At 39.2% G+C, this 18,228-nt stretch overlaps 1 protein-coding gene across 1 annotated transcript in view; it reads left to right on the forward strand.

The window, feature by feature from the left end:
* The window catches only part of LOC115157737 (uncharacterized), a 55,680-nt gene extending 37,904 nt beyond the window's left edge, over window positions 1-17,776 (forward strand). Inside the window, exon 3 of the mRNA XM_029706178.1 lies at window positions 17,427-17,776. Within this exon, the coding sequence (XP_029562038.1) occupies window positions 17,427-17,776 (350 nt within the window). The remainder of the gene's footprint in view (window positions 1-17,426) is intronic.
* The last annotated feature ends 452 nt before the right edge of the window (window positions 17,777-18,228 follow it).

The following is an 18,228-nucleotide window of genomic DNA, read 5'->3' on the forward strand; positions in this document are numbered from 1 at the left end:
CCGCAATTCAGAATTCCACTTCCTGTTTCGATCTGTCTCGGGGTTTTGACCGCCATATGAGTTCTGTTATACTCACAGACACCATTCAAACAGTTTTAGAAACTTTAGGGTGTTTTCTATCCACAAGTATTAATTATATGCATATCCTAGCTTCTGAGTTTGAGTAGTAGGCCGTTTAATATGGGCACACATTTTTTTCAAAAATCGCTGTAGCGCCCCCTATCCTAGGGGAACGCCAAGAGGTTAATGGTGCTCCGTGGGATGTTCAACGTTTCTGATATTTTTTTATAACCCAACCCTGATCTCTACTTCTCCACAACTTTGTCCATGACCTATTTGGAGAGCTTCTTGGTCTTCATTGTGTTGCTTGCTTGGTGGTGCCCCTTGCTTAGTGGTGTTGCAGACTCTGGGGCCTTTCAGAACAGGTGGCAGTACTGAGATCATGTGACAGATCATGTGACACTTAGATTGCACACAGGTGGACTTAATTTAACTAATTATGTGACTTCTAAAGGTAATTGGTTGCACCAGATCTTAATTAGGGGTTTCATAGCAAAGGGGGTGAATACATATGCACACACTACTTTTCCATTTTAACTATTATTATTATTATTTGTTAAATTTCACTTCACCAATTTGGACTATTTTGTGTATGTCCGTGTAACGAGTGTCGTGTGTGGAGGACCAAGACGCAACAGGGAAGTGTATACTCATCTTCTTTTTAATATTGAAGAAGGAGAAACAAAATAAACACAATTACAGAAACGACACTAACAGTTCTGTCAGGTGAAGAGCACAAAACAGAATACAACTACCCACAAACCACAATACAAACACACCCCTAATTATAGGACCTCCAATCAGACGCACCGATAGAAATCTGCCGCCAACTGAAGGCCCCAACACCAATTAACTAAACATAGAAATACAAACGACTAGACAGAACATAGAAATAAACTAACATAGAACAATAACCAAAACCCTGGACTAATAAATCAAATACACCCTCTACATGGACACATACACACAACCACCCTGAACCACATAAAACAAATACCCCCTGCCACGTCCTGACCAAACTAAACACTAACAAATAACACCTTTACAGGTCAGAACGTGACAGTCCATTACATTAAATCCAAATAAAAATCCATTTAAGCCTCCATATATCCACTAATTCCAATATATCATTCAGGATTTCCTTACGTGCCTGAGGGTGATAGTTTGTAGTGTGATTTCCTTTCCGGCCCATAGAGGTATTTAAGACCGTATTAAAATCTCCCACCATAATAATAGAGGCTAGTGTTGCTTGTAGAGTTGATAAATTCTTATATTTTCCAAGAAGTTTGGATCATCATTATTTGGACCGTATGGGTTAATAAGCCATATCTGTTTAGTGTCCAATAACATATTTAAAAAATCCATCTACCTTGATGATCTGTTTGGACAATTTGCACATTTGGATCAAAATGACTGTTAATTAATACCATCACCCCTTTTGAATTTCTTTGCCCATGGGAGAAATATATTTCGCCCCCCCCTGTTGCTTTTTCACAAAACTTCATCTAAAATTGTTGAATTAATTTCTTGTAAACATTAGATATTATATTTCTTCTATTTTAGCCAGGTAAAAGACGATCAGTCTTTTCTTATTATCTGCTGGGCCATTACAATTGTAACTGGCTATACTTATTTCACCACTTACCATAATGAGACACAACCTTCAATTCTATTTATCAAAATATATGTTTGTAACCGTACCATTAAAAAGTAAATGATGATTGAATGTCTTTATAGCTTTACCATGATATGTGCATTGCTACCAAGTAAACCTTCAATTGGTCCCCACGATTCCACCCACTAAAAGCCCTCCTCATCCCGAGTTGGGTTGTCATCCCAATGCCCTGCAGACCACACCCGACCCCCCATATTCCATAGCCTTGAAGAGACTGGGATCCATCCTTTGAAAAGAGCACACAGTGCCACTCACAGAACAGAAGTAGATCAACCGCCAAATGCATTTCCATCGCCCTCACCTCGATTTCTATTATATATAGCCATCAAAAAATATGTATATATTTTAAAAATCCTAATAATAAACTATTATTATTTGTAGTAATGTAGGCAATTTATGCAAAGGATTTTACCTCTCACCAGTCTCGCCATTACATTTTACATTACATTTTAGTCATTTAGCAGACGCTCTTATCCAGAGCGACTTACAGTAGTGAATGCATACATTTCATATTTTTTTTTCTTCTCTGTACTGTTCCCCCGTGGGAAACGAACCCACAACCCTGGCGTTGCAAACACCATGCTCTACCAACTGAGCCACACGGGACCACACCATTACCAAAATTACATTATTGCAAGCAATTATTACATTAGTAAACAATTATTGTGAATCATCCTATATTGCCCCTAACATCTTTTACTCCCTCGCAACAGTTGTGGGATACACACATACACCCACACACTCATACACACTCATACACACTCAACCCCTTTCCCCCACACAACCATTGGCTCACATTCTCAACAGTTGCACCATCCCATAGCCCAACTCAAGAAAAGTCTTGATTTATGAATGCATATACAGTTGCAGCTGTATGAGAAGGCCCGCAAAACTGTGCAAAAAAATGGGCAGAATTGGGGAGATTTTATTAACCATTGTCCTGTCCTAGAAGATGGAGGTGAAATGTACCCCTTTTTCCCTGAAACACCCACATCACAGTCCCCCGTATTGACCATATTCCCAAGCATCTCCATGCAGTCAGACTTTAGATTTTGTGCCACCAGGGCCACAATAATATAGCCCCTCACTGAATATCCGAGTGTGACCCCCCTCCCCATGGGTTACTGCAGCTAGTGTTGCCAGCACTGCCACTGCCTGGGTGGGGGCACCCCACTGGAATCCCTACCGGCTAGGTACAAGGTCGTCAAGGTTCTTATTAGCAGCTTTGAGAATTTCCTTGTATATTATTCTCTCCCTTGAGGGGGCTTTGGCTTTGCAGGACCAACCCTGCCAAGCAGGCTCAGAATCTTGAGGGGGCAGTGCTGCTCTAGGTCTCTGACTGCATTTTGGCAACATACAGACCGCTTACAGCAAGCCCATAAAACAGTTAGTGACTTCACCTTAGTATCTGGGTCATTCAGGTGGGTGTCTAGGGTATATATAAATTAGATGTATAATTTATTTTAAAAATGTTGTTCCCCATGATAGGACAATAAATAAGTTAAATGTATAATTTATTTAAAAATGCTGTTCCACCATGACAGGACAATTAATAAAAATAAGATGTATAGTTCATTATAAAATGTATATCCATCATCCATCATCTGAACAACATTGAAAGCTCTCTCACAACCCCTGCTCACAGCAATACATTGGTTCTGGGATTTGCAACCATTTCCTTTCTCACTCAACGCCACACTTTCCTCAACACCAAAAAACACACACCACACCATCCACACATACTGTGCCTTCTGTTTACTGAGTTTTTATCTTCACCATGTGTTCCAATTAGTTATATTTGAAGACATAGAAAAGCTATGGGTTTGGTTGTATTATTACAATCCATATCCAGGCTAGAATTGTGTGTTTCATTATTTTCCACTTCTATAAGAACTTTGTAATTTTTAAAATAGCCATGGAGTAGTCTTTGTGTCTCTGAACAACTGGTTATCAATATATAGTTTATCAACGACGAGAGCTACTCATTTCCCTTTAATTCTATTTTCCTTGAAAATTGGATAGAGTACTTTACGCCGTTCTGCAATTTCCTTCGGAAACTGGTCATTCATGCCAATTTTCGAGCCAGCAAGTCTTTTACCTAGGCTTTTAACCATTATATTATCTTTAAAGAAAGCAAATTTTGCAACGATTGGGCATTCATACCTCTGCCCTCTCTGTCCGAAGCGGTGTACACTTTTGCGATAGCTTCGCGTGGAATCTGAAGGTCTGTAAGGAGGAACTCTCTAACTACAGATTCAGGAACTTCTCCTTCTTTCTCTTGGATACCTGTAAGTACCAGATTCTCTCTCATGGATCTAGTCTGTATGTCAAGTAAGGCTTCTCTCAGAATGGTGTCCTCCTTTTTAAGTTCATTAACTTCGGTTTTAATCTTATTGACTGTCCCGTTTAGCTTGTTTGTGTCTTTCTCCAATGTCGCAGTTTTTCATCATTCATCTCAAGGCTTGCCTTCAACTCTTTTATAACCTTACTGACTAGTACAAGTATAACAGTTTAACAAATCGGTTTCAACCTTTACCATTCCCGGTGGTGAAAATATTAAATCGTCTGTGTCTGTAAAAGAGTCACGTTTTCATTTTGAAATAGGTTCCCCTGTCTTACTCTCCGTCATGTTTGGGTGTTGCTTGTTTTCGTAATATTTGTCTATAAAATTGATCTAGTCTTAACAGAAAATGACTCAAGTGAAAGTCTCCCAGTAAAATACTACTCGAGTAAAAGTCTAAAAGTAATTGTTTTTATATATACTTTACGTATCAAAGTAAATGTAATTGCTAAAATATACTTAACTATCAAAAGTTTTTAAAAAGTATTAATAATTTCAGATTCCTTATATTGAGCAAACTTTTTTCATTTTAATTTATAGATGTCACGCCCTGACCTGAGAGAGACGTTTTGTTTCTCTATTTTGGTTAGGTCAGGGTGTGATTTGGGTGGGCATTCGAGATTTGTAGTTCTTTGTTCTTTTCTATGTTTTCTATTTCTATGTTGTCAGGTTCTAGTTTTGTATTTCTATGCTGGGTTTTGTTTGGGATGATCTCCAATTAGAGGCAGCTGGTCCTCGTTGTCTCTAATTGGAGATCATACTTAAGTAGGGTTTTTTTTTTTTACACCTGGGTTTGTGGGAGATTAATTTTGAGTAGTGTATGTTCCACCTCTGCGTCACAGTTTGTTGTTTTTGTCATTCAGTTTATTTATGTATTGCATAGTTTCACAGTATAAATAAAATGTGGAACAACACACACGCTGCACTTAGGTCCACTCCTCCTTTTGACAACAGTGACAATAGATAGCCAGGGGCACACTCCAACACACAGACATCATTCACAAACAAAGCATTTTTGTTGGGTGAGTCCGCCAGATCAGAGGCAGTATGGATGATCAGGGATGTTCTCTTGATAAGTGTGTGAATTGGACCAATTTCCTGTCCTGTTAAGCCTTCAAAATGTAACTCGTACTTTTGAGTGTAAGGGAAAATATATGGATTAAAAAGTACATTCATTTCTTTAGGAATGTAGTGAAGTAAAAGTTGTCAAAAATATAAATCTTATAGCACAGATACCGCAAAAAACTACTTAAGTAGAACTTTAAAGTATTTTTACTTAAACGCTTTACACCACTGCATGGTGATGTCTGTCACGACTTCCGCCGAAGTTGGTCCCTCTTCTTGTTCGGGCGATGGTCGACGTCACCGGTCTTCTAGCCGTCGCCGATTATTTTCCATTTGTTTTGTCTTTGTCTTACACACCTGGTTTCAATTCCCTAATTACCTGTTCATTGTTTTACCCTCTGTTCCCCATGTTTGTTTGTGAGTGATTGTTTATCTGTTCATGTATGTTCACGTTAGGCTGGTTACTCTGGGTTATGTTAAACCCTTATTTGTATTTCGTGTTAGTTTGTGCCGTGTGCTTTTAGGTCACCAAATAAAAGGCTCCGTTTTGCTACTAACTATCTGCTCTCCTGCGCCTGACTTCCTACAGCTCTTCATGCATATCATTACAATGTCATTGCCCATCATTTACGTAATATGCACTGCGTAGATAGGGATTATAGCCATGGATGCATCCAGGGTCAGTCATTGGTTTCAATCATAAAACCAATCATCAGTTGACTTGACTACTGTTTTAAAAAAATGTAATAAAAATGTATGCACTCTACTGTAAGTCGCTCTGGATAAGAGCGTCTGCTAAATGACTAAAATGTAAATGTAAGTTTCTTAAGGATAAAAATAAAACGTTCATAACAGTTCATAAGTGCAATTCCTCAATATTCTTAGGAATTCATAGTTTTCTTAAGAACTTCGTAAATATATTCTTATGTGACATTGACATTAGTGACATGCTTGAAACCAATAAATAAGTCTATGTGACAAGGATGAAACGATTTGGCGCACTATAATAAAGTGTTGACGTTTCAATTTTTTTCAATTTATTATTTTTCTTTATGTCTTGAGAAGAGAACATTTTTAGTTGGCTCGCGAACCCTTGCCCACAAAACAACTCGATTTTTTTACACATTACAGCCATCAGACCAGCTATATCAAGACCAAAAATGGATAACCAATGAAAGCGCAATAAAAACTTCAACAAACAAGAGCTTGAAGTGATGATGGGGGAAATGGCAGCCAGGAAAAGGTTGCTATTGGGGAGACTCGATAACTGCGGGGTCACTGCAGAGACCAAAAAGAAAGGATGGGCAAGAGAGGTCGAGTCTGTCTCTGCCGTCGGGGGTATGGCAAGGGACAGTGACGCAATAAAAAAGAAGTGGTCCGACATCTAAGCAAGGCTTGAAAGGATCTTGATGCTAGGAATCTCAGGGCTATCATGGTTTGTAGGATGATTGGAAGAGGGCAAGATCTCATGGTCCTTCTTTTTAAGTTTTCATTTCGAAGGTCAGCCAAGTACATGATAGAGTGTCGTGGTACTCAATATTGCCTTAGTAGAACATGGCCAGGGACATGTAGAGGATCCATCTGATCTCTGAGAGGCCTCTGTGGGTTCTCCCTCTCTCTAGCAGCTAGCCAAAAAACTTTAATCCTTTAATGTACAGTATCATACTAAGCTTTGAATCACTAAATATTCTTGTTTGATTATTCTGTTTTTAGACTATTGTTATTTTAATAACTTTTCTAATCAATACATTTAGCTTTGTTATCATTTGCTTTCCAATAAGAAATCCTAAAGCATTATTTTCAAGAATCTAATTTCTTCTTAACTTTTTTCTTAGGAAGAAACTTAAACACTTAAGACCATTTCCAATAACTTTATTGAGGAATAGCAACTTTGATTGACTTTCTTAGTATATAGTTAATGAAAAAAATGTCAGTTTAGAAGACATGTATTCTTAAAACGTCTTAAAGATCTCTACAGATCAGTGGCCCACCCTCTGGACGTTTGAGCTAACGTGCGCTAATGTGATTAGCATGACATTGTAAGCAAAAAGGAAATTTCCCACTACGTAGACATATCTTATATGGGCAGAAAGCTTAAATTCTTGTTAATCTAACTGCACTGTCCAATTTACTGTAGCTATTACAGTGAAAACATACCATGCTATTGTTTGAGGACAGTGCAAAGTTATGTACTTGAAAATGTATATATTGACCAATTAGGCACATTTGGGCAGACTTGACACAACAGTTTGAACAGAAATGCAATAGTTCATTGGATCAGTCTAAAACTTTGCAAATACACTGATGCCATCGAGTGGCCAAAATATAAATTGTGCCTGGAGTCCTATGTCAGATAATGGCCATTCTCTTTCATTTCAAAGATGTTGGAACAAAAAAATACAAAAAACGCATGTTTGTATTCTTTGTATTATCTTTTACCAGATCTAATGTGTTATATTATCCTATATTAATTTCACATTTCCCCAAACTTCAAAGTGTTTACTTTCAAATGGTATCAATAATATGCATATCCTTGCTTCAGGTCCTGAGATACAGGCAGTTAGATTTGGGTATGTCATTTTTGGCCAAAAAAATGAAAAAAGGGTCCAACCCTTAAGAGGTTTTAAGAAGGTTTTGTGAAACCGGCACCAGGTCTATATTGGACTGATCCATAGGCTACTGTGGAAAATCATTCTGATTTTGTTGCAAATCCTCAGTGGATATATGATTGTATTATATTTGTCAGAAGAACTCAATTTGGCCTAAACAGAATATATATTTCTTCAAACCCCATAACAACAGCCAAATTATAATGTTCAAATGACTTGTATAATAAGATAACATTATGTAAACAAGATATTCATGGTTCCAAATATAGCAACTTTAACAAGGAATCCCTCTTGCTGTTTTACTAAATAATTGAATATACAATAAGCTACAGTGGATGGAACATAAAGTCTATAACAGTCTATTCTTCCTCTATACATGAATCATAATGGCACATTGGCTTAGGAATACTTTACTTATTCTGGCTGCATGCTATTTTGGTACAGTATATTGCTTCTTCTTTCTACACTCTCATTCTATGAACCTTAGAATATTATGTATTATACAACACCAAAATATATTTTTTCAGATTGCAAAGGTGAGGCTGTTGACCAGCAGAGTGGACATATTATTGCCCTTGAAGGAGGACTGTAACTACACTACCAGTAGTCCAGTACAGGTACATCCAGTTAACTAGGGACTCTCCTCAGTATGAGATCTGGGGACAATGATACTGAGTTCAAGGAGAGATTTCATGCCGATCTAGATGCCAACTCCAAATCAGTCCCCTTGACGACCCAGAGGGTGCAGCTGTCTGACTGCTGTGTACTACTGTGCTCTGAAGCCCACTGTGATAACAGGATATACAGCCCCCTTACAAAAACATGTGTCCATAGAAACATACAGTACCACTGAAAAGTTGGGACAAAATGTCACGTCCTGACCAGTAAAAGGGGTTATTTGTTATTGTAGTTTGGTCAGGGCGTGGCAGGGGGTGTTTGTTTTGTGTGTTTCAGAGTTTTTTTATTTATGTTCTATATTTTCTATTTCTATGTTTATTCTAGTTTTCTATTTCTATGTTGTTTTTCAATTACCTCCAATTAGAGGCAGCTGGTTGTCGTTGTCTCTAATTGGAGGCCATATTTAAGTGTGTTCGTTTTCACTTGTGTTTGTGGGTGGTTGTTTCCTGTATAGTCTGTGCACCTTACGGGACTGTTTTCGTTTATTTTGTGTGTTTTTTCCTTCAATAAAGAAGAAGATGATCTATATACCCGCTGCATTTTGGTCCACTCCTTACGACGACCGTTACACAAAAGCACAAAATGTATTTCAATATACTTTATTACAGTAGTAGACCTGAATTTGACACTATGTAGACTACATGAGTGTTTGTACATTAATTCTAAAATAATATCTGTACTTTTTCACACACAAAAATTAAGTTTGTCACACTCACTTCATGGAACATTAATGTAATTGACAATTGCGTTAGGCTACCTTTCATTTCATGTGAGCTAAACGTCAGACTTTGACTTTGGCTAATGTTCTGCAAAGAGTGCTTAATTATTATATCAACATGGTAATATTGACCCACTCATTTACATTCAATCTTACCTCTCTCTGAAAAGGCTCCTCCTTCATGTCTGTCAGTTGATGGTGATATACAGGCTGAGATGGACATGGAAGAGAGAGAGAGGATCTCTACCTCTTACTGTAACTCACAGTCACTCTCAGTGTGTTCTGTATAACCATGGTACTCTGTCTGATCATCTGGCTGGTTCTTGATGTATTCTGCTTGGGTATGATGGAACCTTGTCTCTCATTTGTTTATTTAATCGTAATCTATCTAATGTTCATGTTTTTAATGTTTCACTATCACTCATTTCATCTGTTTTGGTCTTCCATAGCGCACAGGAAACCATGTCCAACAGCATACAGAAGGAGGACTGGTAACACTGAGTTGTCAATATAACACCACCAGTGCTCATAATGCATATCTATATTGGTACAAACAAGAAGCAAACTACTTCCCTAAACATATGTTGAGCCGTTATTATTTTGGATCTGGAGACAATGCTGCAGGTTTCAAGGACAGATTCAATACAAGTCTAAATGCCAAGACACAATCAGTCCCCTTGACTATCCAGAGGTTACAGCTGTCTGCAACATCCAGATTTTCAGCACCTGGGGAACAGTTTACTAACTCCCTTGCTCAGGGGTAAAAGGACAGATTTTTACCTTGTCAACTTGGGGATTCGATCCAGCAACCTTTCGGTTACTGGCTCAACGCTCTAACCACCTGAGGCACAGGAAAGGAAATGGCTTTTATAGATGACTGTGAGAAACCAGGGGAGTCATTCTGTCATAAATATACTTGTGTTCACTCTTTTCACTCTGTTAAATAACACTTACGAGCATGTTACTGGGATGCATTTTAATATTATAAATAGTGGGTGAGTTTGATGCTATTCTTCATGTCCAATCACTGTGAATGTAGTTACTGAGCCTGGCTACGCAGACACTCGTGAGGAGTTTGGAAGAAATGATTGAATAACACGTGTGTGTAATATTTTTTTGCAATGCTCGCGCACGTAACACAAGCTGTGCGATCAGCATGTTAACGTTACCCAGAAAGATTCACAGCTTTCATCGCTGCCAATGGTGATTCTAACATGTATTGACTCAGGTGTTTGAATACTTATGTAAATTAGATATTTCTTTAGAAGAAAAAGAAGGAAGGAAGGGAAGTGTTGCTAAGGTACAGAATAGTAGATTTTTGTAGACAGAAGGTGCTCTTTGGTAAAAGGGGTAATTTGGTCATCAAAAAGAAAGTAGGACCAAGGCACTCTTCATGTAATTAATTAAAATGCCTTTATTTGTATGCCATGTTCAATGGAAACAAAGTTTAAAAACTCTGACGCATTTCGGCTGCATGGCCTTTGTCAGGGAGTACAAAGATATGATAATACAATGTCGTCTTTTTCCAATCAACACTGATTTGAAGAGTGAGTGTTACCGAATTCATTGGACAACACCTAGTAAGCAGTACTACACACATCAAAAAGTGAAATACTGTAGACATGCCACCAAAAATGCATCTCAAGGCTAGAAGCATCAGATCTCCTAGTAAGGCAGTTCTAACTTTGAATATGACTGGGCAAAGTGTAATGAATAGGATAGTCATCTATTTTACAGTACACCAGAACACAGCAAACATGGACCACAACAGCCTAAACATACCTGAGGGCAATAGAGCAAAGATTCCACTAGATGACAGCAAAGGGACCACTTACGACCCTACAGGAAATATGATAAATCCATATCTTAATTTTAACCATGGTACTTAGTGGCCTGTAGTTTGTAAATCCCAAAACATTCCCTTTGGTTTATCTGTTTAAGACGGTCCCCTTTTCTAATTGATGCTGGAACATGATCAATACCCATAGCCTGTAGGCAGGTAGGGTTGCCATGGTATAAGCACTTGCCATGGGGTAATCTTCATTGCCTACCCGTATGGCGTACTTGAGTTCCGCTAAGTGGTCCTGAAGGCGTCTCTTTGTCCATCCAATGTAGAATATCTTGCACTGTGGACATATTTCTCTATATCATTTTCAATACATTTACAAACATTTCTAAAACATGTTTTCACTTTTTTATTATGGTGTATTGTGTGTAGATGTTTGAGAAAAAATACATTGGAATAAGTCAATCAGTATGAATTCTTTCTGAAGGCACACTTTCTGAAGGCACACTTTCTGAAGGCACTGTCTATTATTATTTTTTTAACTTGGCAAGCCAGTTAAGAACAAAGTCTTATTTACAATGACGGTCTACCCCGACCAAACCCTTGCGACGCTAGGCCAATTGTGCACCACCCTATGAGACTCCCAATCACGGTCAGCTGTGATACAGTCTGGAATAGAACCATGGTCTGTAGTGACACATCTAGTAGTGAGATGTAGTGCCTTAGAGTGCTACGCCACTCAGGAGCCCGATAACTGCACTAGTTGTTCAGGCTTTGATCTTGTCCGATCTTGATTACTGTCCGATAATATGGTCAGGTGTAGTAAAAAAAGACAGATTCAATGCAAGACCAAAGCAGCATCGCTTTCAAGACCAAAGCAGCATCGCTTGCCCTTAACTTCACACACAGAACTAACATCAACATTGTGGAAAACTTTATCCAAAGAATCTAGGCAGAGACTCATTTAATTGTATAATAGTACATATTTTAATGCAAGTAGCTGCCAGTAGATCCGTCTCTGATCACAGTCAAGGTAAAACCTTTCCAAGCAAAAATATATCATAGCCGCTCACACCTACACACAGCTTACATCGTTGTCACCATATTAGCTAAACTAATGTCATAGTCAAGATAACTAATAGAACTAGCACGTTAGTAAACCCGTTACAATCATGCAGTATAGTGTACAGTCAGTAAGTGGTTTAGCAGTTACAACGGCGGGCCCCGGTGACGATACATTTGTAAAACCAAAAGCTTACCTAAACTTGGTAGAGTTCCAGTGTTGGATAGTCATAGCCAGCTAGCTAACATAGGATCACTGTATTTGAGCCGGGTGTTTGGGTAGGCTAAACTAGCTAGCTGCATTTGCTAGCTAAGTGAAAGTGATTTTTTTTTAAATAAGTATAACTCTCCCTCTCTCTCCATCTTGCTTTTCCTTAATTTTTGAAGAAATGAATTTGTTCAAAATTCTTCAACTATTGTCTTCCTCTCTTTGAGACAACTACTCACCTCCTTTTATGCACGGCAGTGCTAGCTAGCTGTAGCTTATGCTTTCAGTACTAGATTCATTCTCTGATCCTTTGATTGGGTGGACAACATGTCAGTTCATGCTGCAAGAGCTCTGATACGTTGGAGGACGTCCTCCGGAAGTTGTCATAATTACTGTATAAGTCTATGGAAGGGGGTGAGAACGTACATTGATGTCAATATTAGGTTTTGTATTGACGTCAATGGAACCAGAGGAGGACGGAAGCTAGCTGTCCTCTGGCTACACCATGGTGCTACTCTACAGAGTGCTGTTGAGGCAACTGTAGACCTTCATTTCAAAACAATGTGTTTTAATCAATTATTTCTTGAGGTGAATATTTTTCGGATAGTTTTGTCTAAAAAGGATAAATGTTTCACTATTTACATTTTTATGAAATTAACTGAGGAGGATGGTCCTCCCCTTCCTCCTCTGAGGATCCACCACTGGTAGGCACTATCATCTCCAATAGCGCAATCTGAATCCCCAATAAAGGGTGAAACAGTGGCGAGATCCGTCAGGTCCTTTAAGATCACTTCCATGGTCATGACCCTCAGGTGGGGAGGAGATACTGCTGTTTCACACAATCTCCTCACCAAGGTCGTCAGGCATGAGAACAGACAGAACGATAGCAAAAGGACTCCAACCAGTACCAGGAGATATTGCAAGACGAGAGTTCCAAAGTTCCCCAAGCTAGTTTTCACCATTGCAAACAGATCCAAACCCCAGTCGTTATCTTCTTTCGCGTCAGTAGCAGCCACCTGTCTGATAGTGGCAACTGACTCAGCAACATCAATAGAGGAGTCTGGAATATAAGTACAGCATTCTTGACCCACAACCGCACAGGGGCCTCCCTTTGACACCCCTAGGAGAATATCCAAAGCCAATCTATTCTGTAAGACCATAGTACGCATAGCCACAAGTTCAGAAGTTAATTCTTCAATAGCAGTGCAGTAGCCTTACCCTGTCTTTCTACTTAATTGATTAGTTCTCTAATGGAATCAAGTGCAACTGTCAAGCCATAATTGAGGATTCACGCTAAGAGAAAAAACGTTTTGCAGGGCCAGCTACAATGGTCCTCCTATAGAAGTGGGAGAAAGGGTGATTTGGGGGTACTGGGGTAACATGCACAGCAGGAACAACGTAAGCAGCATAACATGATCCTGACCAGTTTGTAGGCAGATAATAATAGACCTTCCCCCCCAAACACATACACAGTTCCATTTACTAAGGAAGTAGGTTTAGCATTCACACTGATATTCTTAAGTCTATAATATTCCCAATCATATCAAATCAAATCCAATGTTATTTCTCACATGTGTCGAATACAACAGGTGTAGACCTTACAGTGAAATGCTTACTTACAAGCCCTTAACCTGTCTGGGGTCGGGGGCAGTATTTTCACGGCCGGATGAAAAACGTACCGAAATTTAAACAGGTTACTACTCTGGCCCAGAAACGGGAATATGCATATTATTAAAAGATTTGGATAGAAAACACTCTGAAGTTTCTAAAACTGTTTGAATGGTGTCTGTGAGTATAACAGAACTCATATGGCAGGCAAAAACCTGAGAAAAAGTCAACCAGGAAGCGGAGGATCTGAGAATTGTAGTTCTTCTTTCTAGTCCCTTTCGAAACTACAGTATCCGTGGGGTTACGTTGCACTTCCTAAGGCTTCCATTGGCTGTCTAAAGCCTTCAGAAAGTGATTTGAGCATTCTTCTGTCACTGGGCAGATAATAGGAGCTCAGTTTCTGAGTGGACAGCCTGGCAACAAAGGGATTGGATATGCGCAGTCACGCGAGCACGCTGTTCCTTCTTTTTCTCCTTGAATGAATACGCTATTGTCCGGTTGGAATATTATCGCAATTTTACGTTAAAAATACCATAAAGATTGATTTTAAACAGCGTTTAACATGCTTCTAAGTAAGGTAACAACACCTGCACAGGATCAGTACATCACACCTGCAGGACAGGTACAGGATTTTTATTTGACCTTTATTTAACTAGGCAAGTCAGTTAAGAACAAAATCTTATTTTCAATGATGGCCTAGGAACAGTGGGTTAACTGCCTTGTTCAGGGGCAGAATGACAGATTTGTACCTTGTCAGCTCGGGGATTCAAACTTGCAACCTTTCGGTTACTAGTCCAACGCGCTAACCACTAGGCTACACTGCCGCCCCATGGCAACCACAACTGCTCGAATTACACAAGGAACGCACAATCCCTCTATCAGTGCTCAGACTGTCGGCAATAGGCTGAGAGAGGCTGGACTGAGGGCTTGTAGGCCTGTTGTAAGGCAGGTCCTCACCAGACATCACAGACAACAACATCGCCTATGGACACAAACCCACCGTTCTTGTCAAAATTGTCAATATGAAATCAATTCAATTTCAATATTTTATTCAACAATTAAATGTATGCGTATTAAAACCATTCTCTATGCAGGTGTCAGTTGTGAGGACCTCACTCCACTCAAGAAAGAGATTACTGTTTAGAGGGAACCCCTCTTACCCTGTCTTAGAAATACTCCAGGACAGCTACTGCTGGATATTAAGTCTGTTGGTATCACCAACACACCTCACAAAGGCCAGAGTTACTCCTGTACATCTCAGGTTCAGAGATGGTAAAAATAGCAGATCCTCTGACCACTCGAATAACTGAATGAAGAGATAAACCGTTTGGATCTATAGATCTCCTCTGCTGTAGTGACAGACTGTACAGAGCACAGACTGTGCTCTGTACTACTGTGCTGTGAGGCCCACAGTGACAGGAAAATTCCTTCCAATTTGATGTGTATTCGTATTCTCCTACAGTCTCTACAGACTCTTAACCACATCATATACATACAATATGCATGGATTATATGACATCATTGCTCTCAACATGGACTTGCTCAGTGGTTTGGTCCTCTGGTAGTAAAACCATGTACTGCACTCTTTAGAGGAGCATACCTGAAGCCAACTGACTGGTAACGGACCAGACAAACTGCTCTTTTGGTCACTAGATATAAAAAGTAAATAAAGTTTGTACATGTATAATAATTCAATATTCAGGTGAGGATTTAGTGTGTTTTTTCTCAGAAGTTCCTCAACATTTAAACGCAGTCAGCAAAGTGAAAGTAGAGTATGAAGGGTTTTCTTTATATTTACCCACAAACAACCATTTCTGCAGCTCCTGGCTGATCTTCAGGTGAGGTACCTTCTTATCCTACATGTGCTGCCCACTATACCTTCTGAAGGACGGATTAATCAGGCCCAAGTTAGCCAGGTGGCTCGTCCAATGCTTCTCACTCTTCAGCCACAACCAATGAGATGTTCTCTCTGACTCCTGATCAGATATATGACAGATATTCTTTGTCTGTGCTCCTCCTATAGACTGCCCTCAACAGTTATGAATAACTGTCCAGTGACAAAGTTTTTCTATGTATAATAATGATACAATAGTTCCATCTAGTGTTCATCATTCTGCCCAACAAGGTGAAACCTTGACATTGCTTGTATTTTCAAGGGCAAATTACTAGTGAGAGTCAATAGGTGTCAGTGGAGTCTCATAGTGTGCTTCTATTCCTTTCAGCTACAGATATCTGTTTTGTCGCATGGGCTGCATCTCATTCCACCACGTCAGCCTATGGCAGTCTTCTGCATCTGCGGTGGAAGGTGGCCGAGCTACAGCTGTGTTTGTCAGACCATGAGACATCCTGAAAATCGGTCTTCTCAAAAAAATGAACGTAGTGTCTGAACGGTTTGGCCTAGAAAACTAATATGACCACTCTTTAGAAAGATGAGACTCTCATGAAATACGATGGTGGTCTCTCCTCTGGTCTCTCCTCATTTTGGGTTACAAACTAATGTGACCTAATTGTTTAAAGGGGCAATTCTTACAAACAAGATGGAAAGTTTAAGGGGTTAAATATGTGTAAAACATTTTTTACATACAGTACCAGTCAAAACTTTGGACACACCTACTCATTCTGGATAAATCAGAAGGTGTGTTCAAACTTTTGACTAGTACTGTAAATATTTCCTGAGCTTTCTTGTTTCCTGAGCTCCTAGAAATAAGACAGGCACTTCAAAACCTTATTCCTTAAGATTATTATTATTTTATTTTTTTAACAACTTTTTCAGATTGCAGAGGTGAAGAGGTTGTTGACCAGCCGAGTGGACAGGTTACTGCCATTGAAGGAGAACTGGTAACACTCAGCTGTAACTAGACTACTAGTAGTCTATCTCCTGATCTCTTCTGGTACATCCAGTTAACCTGTTGAGGCCAGGGGGCAGTATTGAGAATTTTGGAAAAAATTGAGGGACACTCCTCAGGGGGCAGTATTGACACTCCTCAGGGGGCAGTATTGAGAATTTTGGAAAAAATTGAGGGACACTCCTCAGTATGTCCTGAGAAGAGATCGTTATTCAGAAGGGAGCAATAGTGATGAGTTCAAGAAGAGGTTTGATTCCAGGCTGAATTTCACATCTAGCTCTGTCCCCTTGACTATCCAGAGGTTACAGCTGTCTGACTCTGCTGTGTACTACTGTGCTCTGAAGCCCACTGTGATGACAAGAGATTCAGTCACTGTACAACAACACAGGGTAGAGTGTTGCTCAGACAATGTCACAAGCTTCTCAATGTTTGACGATACACAGAAAGAGGAGGAGACAAGGATTTCATAGTCTCATCATGGCCTAGTTACATCAGAGTGGTTTTACTCTTCTCCACTGATCTCACAGTAGCAGGCATGGAACCCTGGCTGAGGAATTTACTGATTCTTGCTGTATTTTGTTATGGTATTACAATATTATTTAGTTAATATTATTATTATCTTATTTGTTTACATCCTTTTCTCCAATCCCTTTCTTTTTTCAAACATATTTTTCAGTTTTATACTACTATACATTTTTATGCATTTTAATTCCCTCTATCATGGTGCTTACCTCCTCTTTCCCCTAATACAAATATGTGTCCTTTTCCAGAATGCAGAGGAGAAGACTCAGTCACTCAGCCACCAGGAGATGTGATCGCTGCTGAGGGAGAACAGGTCACACTGGACTGTCAATTTGATGCAGTTGATATTAATAATCTCTACCTGTTCTGGTACAAGCATGAAGTAAATGGCTTCCCAAAGTTCATGCTGGGACGTTTTTCTTTTGGAAGTACAAATGCCACTGGATATGAAGAGAGATTTGATGCCCATCTAGATAAAGACTCAAAATCAGTCCCCTTGACGATCCAGAGGTTGCAGCTGTCTGACTCTGCTGTGTACTACTGTGCTCTGAGGCCCACTGTGACAACAGGATATACCACCCCTTTACAAAAACTATAGGTTTCACATGTGTACATTGAAACATACAGTACCATTGAAAAGTTGGGACAAAATAACAAAATGTATTTCAATATACTTTGTGTACAGTAGTCGACCTGAATTAGATACTCTGTGGGCTACATGAGTGGTTGAACATTAATTATAATATCATATCTGTAGGTTTTAACAACAACAAAATATATCTTTATTATACTCACTTCATGGAACATTTATGTAATTGACAATTGCTTTAGGCTACTTTTCATTTCATGTGAGCAAAACGTAAGCTTTTCACTTTGGCTAATGTACTGCAAAGAGTGCTTACAACTAATATTAACAAGGTAATATTTACCCATACATTTCCCTTCAATCTTTCCTCTCTCTGAGCAGACTCCTCCTTCATGTCTGTCAGTTGATGGTGATATACAGGCTGAGATGGACATGGAGGAGAGAGAGAGGATCTCTACCTCTTA

This window comes from Salmo trutta, chromosome 21 (genome assembly GCF_901001165.1).
Source record: "Salmo trutta chromosome 21, fSalTru1.1, whole genome shotgun sequence".
In the NCBI taxonomy this organism is placed as follows: Eukaryota; Metazoa; Chordata; class Actinopteri; order Salmoniformes; family Salmonidae; genus Salmo; species Salmo trutta.